This window comes from Drosophila yakuba, unplaced genomic scaffold (genome assembly GCF_016746365.2).
Source record: "Drosophila yakuba strain Tai18E2 unplaced genomic scaffold, Prin_Dyak_Tai18E2_2.1 Segkk11_quiver_pilon_scaf, whole genome shotgun sequence".
NCBI lineage: Eukaryota > Metazoa > Arthropoda > Insecta > Diptera > Drosophilidae > Drosophila > Drosophila yakuba.
The window spans coordinates 230,168-241,752 of record NW_025048784.1 but is presented as its reverse complement, the minus strand read 5'-3'; the positions used below and the strand labels follow the sequence as shown (position 1 = coordinate 241,752).

The window sequence follows — 11,585 nt, the reverse complement described above, 5'->3', positions numbered from 1 at the left end:
TCATCACTGTCATCCGAAAATTCAACTGCGTCATCCAAATGGATTTCCTCGATTAACTCGGAGACATTCTTGCGAAAAGGGATACTCTTTTGATAGCTATGGCTTCGCCTTACGTCGTCTAAAAACCTTTCTCTTCGCCGACAAATCTCGCGCAGCCGATCGACGGTGCCGACATTAACATTCAGGAGTTCATGCCGAATTTCCGGTCGTAAATTCCTACTCAGAGTGTCCACCACATCTCGCTCATACATTGGCGTTTCTAAGCTATCCATAAGCTGCATAATTGCATCGTGAAATGTGTCGAAATCCTCTTTCTCCCTTTGTTTTCTATCTCGGATAGCTTCTCTAATATCCACATCAGTGCGGGTGTCCCGAAATTGCTTTCGTAGCGCATAGCAAAGCGAGTCCCATCGTACCTCCCTAACGGACTTGTGAAAACGCCAATAGAAATCACGCGCTTTGCCATCAAACAGCAAACTAGAATTGCTGCATAAAGCCACAAAATTCCCTTCTAGCGTCTGCTGTGTAAGTGCCTCTACCCGATATATGAAATTATCAACTCCCAGGCCCTCTGGACTGCCGCTGAATCTTAGCTTCCAACTGTTAAGTATTTGGCCAACTTTATCGGGTCGTTGCACAAGATCGGTAACCTCTGTTCTTGGAGTTGCCCTTCCAGAGCCATGTACCATACTTGTTGGCCCTCCAACCTGAAAATTTACCGACTCTGAATATCACCTTGTGTCTATATTGGCAGTGGTAATAGGCGGTTGCGGAAAATGCACAGCTATATTGGCTTGTATAAGCTGCGACATTTTTTCCGACAGCTGCGTAAGTAGTTCATTTTGCATGGCCTTGACTTGTTCTGCTACCATGTTCCCTATTAACTGCTGAGGAATTTCTGCTTGCCCCGAATCTTCATTGTTGGCTGGAGCAGATCTTGAAGGCGTGTTCTGCCGTTTCTGCAACCTAGTATGATGTTGAGGTTCTTTGCAAATCGGACAGGTGTTGCTGGTTTTGGAGTAGACCTCGAAACAATTTTTGTGGAACCTATGCCCACACTTGATCTTCACTATAGATGCAGATGCCAACGATTTTTCACACAAGATGCATTTGGGAGAGGATCCTGCGGATCCCTCTTCCTCGGACAGCGGCATTTTTGCCAATTTAGACCAAAGAATTTAGTAAGCAACTAATAACTATTATTTAATAATGTATAAAAGTAAGCAAAATAAAAATATTATAAATATCAAATCACAAAAGAATGATAATAAATAAATTAAATCGGAATCCAATCAGAATAATTAATTACAAAAATAATGTAATCTAACCACATAAATAAAATTCAGAAAAAATAATTTAAAATTGTAACATCGAAATTGAAAATAAATAGAACAATAAAGCTAAAAAAAATTAATAAGACGGAGTGTAATTTAATTAAACGAATGGAGTGATCGCCAAAAACATACAATAAATTTAAAAATTAGTTAAAATTAATGATCCAATTAAACAAACGAAGTAACTAATATATCAAATCAGAACTAATAAACATATTTATTGCAATCAAACGAACAAATGATGGCAAATCAAACAAAAATCAATTCAAATCGTTAAATCACAAAAATTCAAATGCCCAAATAATGTAAATATCAACGATTGCGTTTGTTCTCTTGCTACTCTTGCACTTGCCTATTCGAGGTTCAATGACCTCCCTTTGCTTATCAGCTGCTGTTCGTTGCGCTTCCCTTTTTTCAGCAGCAACACATTAATATAACAGCTAATGACTTTAGTTTTAAAGTTAAATCATGTAATTGTAAATAGATAGAAAAATTACGCAAATCATGCAACCGGAACTCTTCTAAAACTTGAGAAAGATTGATTGCTAAACAAACAAAAAACATATATTATATTTTGCCGACAAGCATAGCTTGTTCCCCTGCAAATGTGTAATTGGTTTCAAACCGAGTCTACCGTTTGACTATAACAAAAGAACATAAGGAAAACGAAGAAGTTTTGTAGCGCAATTGCAACAACAACTACACTGCTGTGCAGGTGGTCATTCGTGGTCATTGGCTAAGCTTAAGAGATAATCCCTGACTGCGGTCCACGCGACTACCGCCTGCACCCTTCTTCAAGAAGAACGGAGCGTATCTCTTTTGCCGTCGTCTGTGGTCTGTAAACTTCTTTATAAAAAAAAATGCCTCCGTAAATACTATGCAGATAAACGACTAACGATTCAGCTTCCGTATAAGAAAACATGACCCTTCATTACAGCCAATCAGCCGTGGTCAGACTACCTCTTATTGAAAGATAGTTTGCCTGCTTGTCCTATGCGTACTGATAAGCTGCTCTGTGTGGCTCAGCAATAAAAATGTAGGTGATAGGACAGTTGTGAATCTTTTGCAATTACTGACTTGCGAGGCCGATTGATTTATTACTGATGGTAAAATCTCTCGTCAATCCCATTCGCAAGACAGGAACTACAGCGGAACTAAAAAGTATTTGTTTTGGGTAATAAAAGCGAGTAGCTGTGGCTTTTGCTCAAATGTGGTTCGCCCACAAATGATTCTCATAGCTCATAGCTAAATAGTAATAGAAAAAGATTGTGTATGTATATATGAGTCTGTGAGCACATCTAAAGATGTGGCCAACACGTTTGGGCGCCAAATAATTAATAATCATAATTATCTTAATTATTCATAAATGTAACGTATCACATCCAAGAATTAAGTCAGGCATGGTGTTCGATGGGTATCGAGCGCACGCGAGCGATGGTCCGGATGCTGCTTGTCGGTGAAAGGGGGTGGTGGTCTTGCTGCGATCCCATATTTGCATATTTCTGATTATAATACTTATTTTCGCGTGCTAGACAAGCTAACCTGATCCGGAAGTAGGAGAATTCACATTACAGAGACTTGGAAGAGGAAAACATGTTCAAATGGTTCACACCAAACCGATCTCGGCCAGCCTCCGATGTTGTTGGAGGCCTTCGCTGACCCGCCCTACCAATGGCCATCTCATCATCTTAACTTTCCCTGATGGCCCCTTCTGAAACCTAAACTATTCGCAAGGGCCTCATGCTAGCTGTGGCAAAAACTTAGATAATTACCACATTATAAATTGGATTTTATTATTAATACTTATAAACATTCTTAAAGCTAGGCATATACGATGAATAGGAACGAAAGTGTAAAAAGAAAAATTTTGTATTTAATTAAATTATTTGTTTTGGAATGCACGAAAAGTGAGGATTAAAAAATATAAAAAAAAAATTGACAAGAAAATTATAACATAATAACATGCATGAATTTAAATAGTAACTGTCTCGGATTTCGCTCAATGTAATTATGTTTATTTTTTTTGCATTTCCTTTATGATTCTTTACGTTAATGATTATTTAAGCTTTTCAAGAAAAAAACAAGAATATATATACTTTATATGGTCGGAAACGCTTCCTTCTGCCTGTTACATACTTTTCAACGAATCTAGTATACCCTTTTACTCTACGAGTAACGGGTATAACAATAGGGACATCTTCGTGAATGCCTTTAGGGCTAAACTCACTTTAATTTGGCCAATATGATCAATATGGTTTTATTTAGTGACTCACCCTTTTCTCTGGTAACTTCCATCGGAGAAAGCGCTTTTGGCGACGGTAGCTATTTCTTTGGGAGTAAAGCTTTACTCTTTGATTATAAAATATAAAAATATTGATTATTTCACACACATTCTCATGAGGTATCCCTGTTATTTTTTTTTTTTTGCTAAGGTTGGGCCTTATTTTTTTTTGTGTCTTACAAATTTAACACAAACATAACACAAAGCAAAGAAATCCGACACTCCTCCTCACATTAATTTGCACATTACTTTTTCACAATAATAAAAATTCTTAACCTAATTTACAAAAACCATAATTATACAAAACATGCACAATTGGTGTGAAAGATAAGTTTCAAATTCCGAGACCACAACACACAAAAATATATGGCAGCATTTCAAATTGAAGAAAAACAGCCTTAAAAACATTGCAAGAATGTTTGGGGGACTTAGTTTGAGCTGAAAACAAACGTTTGCTTTTATTTTGTAGCGTGCCATTGAAACTAAATGGAAAATGAAAAATTTATAGAAATTCAAATGCAATGGCTGCCCCAAGTAAAGCTGGCTTAGAGACCCGGGCTCCGAATGGGTTACGTTACGGAATCAAACTGAAAAAGAGAGAACGCTATAACCGAGTTCCCCGACTATCTGATACCCGTTACTCAGCTAGTGAAAGTGCGAAGGAGAGTCTTCAGCACTGACGGTTTTTGGTGGTTTGTGGGCGTTAGAAAGGGTGGTGGCAAAAACTTTTTTGGCCAATCGATAGAAATTTATAAGACTTATACAAAAATTAAAAAATATCAAAACATGTGGGCGTGGCAGCTTTGGGCGGTTTGTGGGCGTTAGATTGGGCGTGGCAAAATTTTTTTTGGCAGATCAATAGAAATTTATAAGACAAATAAAAAACTGGAAAAATATTACAACATTTTTCAAAAGTGTGGGCATGGCAGCTTTGGGCGGTTTGTGGGCGTTAGATTGGGCGTGGCAACATGAATCAACAAACTTGCGCTGCGTCTATGTCTCTGGAGTCTGTATGCTTAATCTCAACTTTCTATCTTTTGTAGTTCCTGAGATCTCGACGTTCATACGGACAGACGGACAGACGAACGGACGGACATGGCCATATCGACTCGGCTATTGATCCTGATCAAGAATATATATACTTTATATGGTCGGAAACGCATTCTTCTGCCTCTTACATACTTTTCAACGAATCTAGTATACTAGTTTACTGTAGGAGTAACGGGTATAATTATCAAAATTAAAACCATAAATAATACTCAAGCCACTCATCCAATGCAATACCTCAATAAAATATATATAAACAATTTTGCGGAAACATTCTTCAAGTCCTAAACATGAAACAATAAGAATTTCGCCGGAGAAAGTACTTTCGCCGTGGGAGAAAACAACATCTAAGTGATATCATAAAATTTGTTTCTCTTGTTTGCAACGATATATTTGCTTTGCATTTCTTTTTTTTGGTTGTTGGCTCTTCAAGTCTTTTAGAAATGCAGCTATCTATATTGAATCTATTCTCTTTTGATCGTTTTAATTCGTTGCGAAAACAAAACTCAGGCCTGACCTACGACATTTTATTCAATGGTACAGTCGAGGATCGAAATATTGTGTACATCGAGCCTCTCTCGTGTATAAGTACAGTCGAAGGTAGCATCATAGTGCCAACTTAAAAACAGCATGGTACAGTGAAGGCCCAGAATATAATCCCACTTACAATTAAAAGTTAATTTTATTATTGCATCATATTACATTTATATTATATTAATACTTCCCATAGGTATAGGTTGTTGTTGAACATATGTTCTTTTCAGCCACTGTATTTTCACTCATATTTATATATAACGACTATTACAATGAATAAATAACTTTGGAATAATTTCTTGTGAATTAATAAACAATATATGATAAAAATATATATATAATAATGATAATATAATAATCGCAATAATAACAAAATAAGATTAGAATGTACAAATAAGTTCTTGGAGTTTACTTTTTTTGTTTTTTTTTTCTATTAATATTTTTCTATTTTACATGTCATCTAATTAGGATCTAGGTTAAAAATTGAGTTAAGTGGGAACAACAAATGAACGGTTTTGTTTAATTAGATTTAATGAATAATGAATCGGTCATCTACGTCATCAGATACATCCAGCTCGGGAATAGTAGCGCACCATGGTTTCATCTTGTCAGAGGAGAACACAAAACTGTATTTAAGTCCTGTAATTTGTATTCCGGGGATATCTCCGACGACGTAGCGATCATTTCCCAGGATCCTCGGTATCGTGGTTCTAACTTGCGTGATGCTTCCGTTGCAGCCGGCTCATTTTCAATGACTTCGAGGTTACCTATGGAATAAATAGAAGGGTTAGAATGTTTGAAGTCGAATCTCTGCTTCCAATTTGCTCGTTCGCATGCGATGTTAGCGACAGCTTGCGTTCGGTTGTCGATAACAGAGTCCTTCTTCGTATCATGTTCCAGATCTGCTTTTATGGCTGCCGTTAAATGGTTTTGCACAACGTCAACAGCATTGAAGTTAAAAACGAGATCAATCGGACTAAGTCCCGACGTATGATTCTTTTGTGAATTGACACTCCATTGAAGATTATGTAAGGATAGGTCCATATCCTTCGGGTTCGCACTCATAGTCCGTACATAATTAAGGATTGTTTGATTCGCACGCTCTATTTGTCTTTTTGCTCAAGGTGTTTGTACGGCGTTTTCGATGTGCTGGATCTGGTTGTTCTTACAATAATCTTCAAACTGCCTTGAAGTAAACGGTCGGATATAACAACGCTAGGCAAAACGAAATAACTTGATACTTCACTAAGGATGTTTAGTACGGGTGCGGTTTTCGTACTTTTTACTGCTTTTACGGTTAGGAACTTGCTGAACGGATCAGATATAGCCAGAATATGGGTTAATCGTCGTTTGCTGCGAATGAAGGGTCCCAGATGGTCTATGTGAAGTTTTCGAAATGGTATTGGATCGGAGTCGTTGTAGTGCATACATCCTTCGGGTTTTCCACCTTTCGACTTGTAGTAGCTGCATTCAATGCATGATGATATGTAGTCCTTTACATATTTTCGCATTTTTGGGAACCAGAACCAAAATGCCCTACATCATCGTGACTTGTCCGTACTGTACGCCACCTAACGGCCCTTGGAACAACGAAAGGCTTTCCATTTTCGACTTTGCATACAGACGGTGATTTTCAATGACGTAATCAGCTTGAAGTTGCTTTGACTGATCCTTATGTCGTTGACCCTTTAAGACGGCGATAATCTCAGCAAGCGTTTGGTCATGTAGTTGCATAGTCAAAAGCCAGTTGTCAATGTCAGTTATTATGGTGCGTACTATTTCATCTAGAGATATCTGAGAACTTAAGTCCGGAGCACGACTCAAGGCGTCAACGTGAGCCATTTTGCTACCATCTCGGTGAATGAATTCACAATCGTAGTCCAAGATCTTGATCCACCAAAGAGCTACCTGAGGTATTAATTCTGTATTCACCTTAATTTTGGCAATAGCAGAACTATCAGTAATAAGATGAAACGGTTTACGTAACGAAACGGTAAGCGTCTCTACTACGGCCAATGTCTCGAATTCGTAGCTGTGGTACTTACTTTCAGCTGCTGTACAATGTCGGCTAAAATAACAAACAGGTTGCCAATCCTTTTAATCATGTGACTGTAGCAGCACTCCTGCCAGACCCACAGCACAAGCGTCGGTGTGGACCTCGTGATTCTCTGTAAAATCGTATAAAACCACTACTGGTAAAGAGCACAATTTTCCGATGAGTTCATGGAAAGCTTCTTGTTGAACATTCGTCCAATTAAATGTTTCTTTTTCAGTTTTCCGTAAAAGTAGAGTTAGGGGCCTAGAGATTAAGGAGTAGTTTTCCACAAACTTTCGAAAGAATCCAGTGAGACCTTAAAATCGTCTGACCTCTTTGGCATTTGCCGGAATTTAAAATTTTAATAACTTTATTGTCGCCCGGAGTAGTTCCGTTTTTATTTACGATGTGGCCAGGGAACGTTATCTCCGATTAAAGAAACTTGCATTTGTCATAGCGAAGTGTTAAGCCACTCTCCTTAAGGATTTTGTGAAACTTTCCGAGCCGTTGAATATTTTTGGCAAATCGATAGAAAGTTACAAGACTAATACAAAAGTGAAAAAATATGAAAACATTTTTCAAAAGTGTGGGCGTGGCAGCTTTGGGCGGTTTGTGGGCGTTAGATTGGGCGTGGCAAAAATTTTTTTGGCAGATCGATAGAAATTCATAAGACTAAAACAAAACTGAAAAAATATCAAAACATTTTCCAAAATTGTGGGCATGGCAGTTTTGGGCGGTTTGTGGGCGTAAAAGTCGGCGTGGCAGCATGAATCAACAAACTTGCGCTCGTCTATGTCTCTGGAGTGCTTAATCTCAACTTTCTAGCTTTTGTAGTTCCTGAGATCTCGACGGACAGAGATCTGAGATCTCTGAGTCGGAGATACGGACAGACGGACGGAGATGGCCAGATTGGCTCGGCTATTAATCCTGATCAAGAATATATATACTTTATATGGTCGGAGACGCTTCCTTCTGCCCGTTACATACTTTTGATCATGTATACCCTTTTACTCTACGAGTAACGGGTATAAAAACCTAACCCAATAGAAACAATATATGATAAAAATTTTATTTTAAACAGTTTAATCATTTTCACAACGATAATATACAATTCTGTCGTTCCGATAGGATATATTTCAAACAAATAACTTAAGGTTGCCACCCATAGAGTTGTAGAGTGCGTCGAAAAATTTGGCATCTAAAAATTCAGTCCGATTAAATTTCTAACAAAATGCCACGTACTTCTTTATTTGATGTAGATGATGACCAACAGTTTCTTAAAATGGCCAGCGGTGATGCGGTAAAATATCCTAAGAAAAAGAGCACAGAACCCATCTACAATCAAGATGGCTTTTCGGAATATGATATCCAAAGGCCGTGCTCCAGGTAAGAACTTAAAAAAAACAGTCATATTTAATATCAATTTAATTTCACATTCAGCGCTTTTCGAACCGTAAATGAACCGCACCCAAACCCCATACCCTCCAAGTTTCGCATCGACAATGTTGTTCCGGACTTTGGACTCGAGGAGAATTCTAACGTGCTTCCCAAAAACTGGCAAATGCCACCTCCAAGTTCATCAAGCATTGTCAAGAGTCGACGATGCCCCAACGAAGGAAAAATATCTCCAAATGTGCGTCAAACTGTTCCAAAACCTACCGTCGATACAGAACCCTCACCGCTGACACCCATCAAGGGGCCTTTGGTGGATGAGTATGATACAGAAATGTTGTCGTCAGAGGATATTTGGAAGCTCTGTATGGATGCGAAGAAGGGGCTTATAAAGCCCTCGGATGCTATATGGCCTTTGTTTTGCATGGAGTATTTGGAGCCTTCCAAAACTCCACCTCCGAGTTTAACGGAATCTCAAAACTCCAATGAATTTCCTCCGAAAACAGTTCGAGTTGACAAAAACCGATATAAAAAGAATTCTTTTGAAACTGGTTTTGAGAGGAAAGTCGGAAAAGATGAGTGGCGGGTCTTGGATCAGTGGATAGAATCGGAGGGGCTCAACGGATCCTATAATGATATAGAAGAATCGGATTCAAAGGGAAAGGTCGATAGTGACGCCAAGAAGCCTCGGATTCTGGACAATGAAGATGTCGCCTTTGCTAGCTTCACCATTGGAATCGAAGGGGAGCGGGCCATCAACGGATCCCATAATGATATAGAAGATTCGGATTCAAAGGGAAAGGTCGATAGTGACGCCAAGAAGCCTCGGATTCTGGACAATGAAGATGTCGCCTTTGCTAGCTGCACCATTGGAATCGAAGAGCAGCGGGCACTCAAGGAATGGATAAAATCGGAGGGCCTCAACGAACCCCACAGTGATATAGAAGAGTTTGATATGTTATTAAGCCTAGCAAGAGATCATGAGAAGAATCGGGATCTTCTGCTTGAGTTACTAAAGCCCAAGGATCTTATCTCCCAGGAAAAGGATGTTTGGAAAAAGTTTTCTCCAAAGGTGTTCGAAATGCCGCAGAAACCTGATTCCGTAGAGCCTGAGTTGTGGAAACCCCCACCCAACGAAAAGGTTTCCGTTGAAAATATTCCAGAAAAGGAACCAGAGAAAGCAACTGAATTCATTGTGGAAAAACCAGAAAAGCCAGTTATCCTCGAGGTCAAAGACATTAAACCATTACCCCCGAGACCCGAGGATGAGAAAGCTACCCAGAGTTGGCTACAGCAATGCAGTGAAATCATTTCCCAACAAGTGCAACTCCTCATCTATGAGGACGGTTCCAACAATCCAACTGCTGCAGGACCAGAGGCCATTGACTTCGAAACCGAGATCAGCGAGGAGCAAATGAAGCCCCGAGTCCTGGGAGAAAGCAACAGAAATGTCTCAGCGGAGACTGGATGGCAGAATAGCTTCACAGTTTTCCTCGAGGACTTCGAGTACATCATTGACCAAACCATGACGGAGTTCAGGGACCCCCAAGCTAAGAGACTCCGCTCAAAGTGGAACCAGCAGTTTGGATCAAAATCGGTGGAGAATTTGAGGAGATGTCTTCTGCTTCCGCCTCTGCCAGATCACTTGGACCAGTGCCTCCAGAGGATTAGAATCCTAAGGCGTCCCAAAAGGCGCAAGGTCGAGGAATTTCGCATGCACGTCGATATGAATTTTTGCAAAATGTATTGCACACTGAGTATGAATAAGAACTTGGATCTGCAAAATACGGTTAGGTTCCTAAGAAACGCCGTTTACAATAACGACATCGATGTGATCCAAATCCGGTATGAGGCCACACAGATAGCCTGGATTTGGTCCGATGGCAGTGTCTTGATAATCAATGGAAGAGGCCATGCGATGCTTGCCGAAACACAAAGGGATCTGATGTTTAGGACCCTTGGGAGGGCGAACTTCAAAGCCGACCCCTCAAACAAGCTTCTACATCTGCGTCTCATTTCCTGCGCCCACTTTCCATTTGGGATCTCTTTGCCGGTGTTCACTGCGTTAAGCGTTCTTTCTCCAGAGCCCCATATGCAGTATGTCTACTACGTGGACAAGGCAGTTCCCGGGGTGGCGGCCCGTGTTCATGAGACGGGAATGGTCCAGGTGTTTGCCATGACCACGGGTGAGGCGGATAATATGCTGAAGAAACTGTACCTTCTTACGGCCAATCACCGAAAGGCCACCAAAGACGTCATCAAAAAGAAACCAATGGACTACGACTGACAAAAAAAAAATTTAACTTACGAGTTACAAACAGAATGATGTAAGGATGTGATCGAAAATAAAATAGTAATTATAATAAAGCTGAGAACGCTTTGGTAAACAATTCAATGGCTCAAAAGTCGGTTCAATCATTATTTTGTTCTTTAGAATGAATAGGCGTGGAATTCTTGCTCTGCTATCAGATACCCGTTACTCTGCTATTGATTAGATTTTAATTAAACATAGATTTTACAAAGATTATACATACTGCAGAATTGCTAAGCCAACATCTCACTAGTATCAATATACCCTCTGCCAGGGTGTGCAAAGTAAGCCGTATAACTATGTATCCTCCAAATATTTTCTGTCCCTCAAAGCAGTTTTTAATTTTGTAGTCATGCAAATTTCGTTTCCTTTCCTTGGCTTGAACATTTGTCTCAGCAGAAGTTAATTGGTTTTTTGCGGAAGAAGTGCCGCTTGAGACGTCGACTTGGGGGACTTTTTTCCCCTTTTTAGTTGCTCCCGGGGTAGTTTTTTTGTTGCTGTGGCTTTGGCGTTGGTTGGTGTCTTGGTGGAAAACAAAAGGCTTAAAAGGGGATACACAAAGGATTTGAGGAATCAAGTGCGCTTTTGAGCACGCAGACCGAAAACAGTTTTATTCACGATCGCTTTTTCCAGCCTCTTATTTTCCTGGCA

General features: G+C 39.6%; 1 protein-coding gene across 1 annotated transcript; it reads left to right on the top strand.

Annotated features, from left to right (window-relative positions):
- Positions 1 to 8,437: 8,437 nt before the first annotated feature.
- On the top strand, positions 8,438 to 11,013 carry LOC6539303. Its single transcript, XM_002086162.4, has 2 exons — positions 8,438 to 8,617; positions 8,672 to 11,013. Exons 1-2 carry the CDS (start codon positions 8,463 to 8,465, stop codon positions 10,908 to 10,910), a joined length of 2,394 nt encoding a protein of 797 aa, XP_002086198.2. The 5' UTR covers positions 8,438 to 8,462; the 3' UTR covers positions 10,911 to 11,013.
- Positions 11,014 to 11,585: the final 572 nt, after the last annotated feature.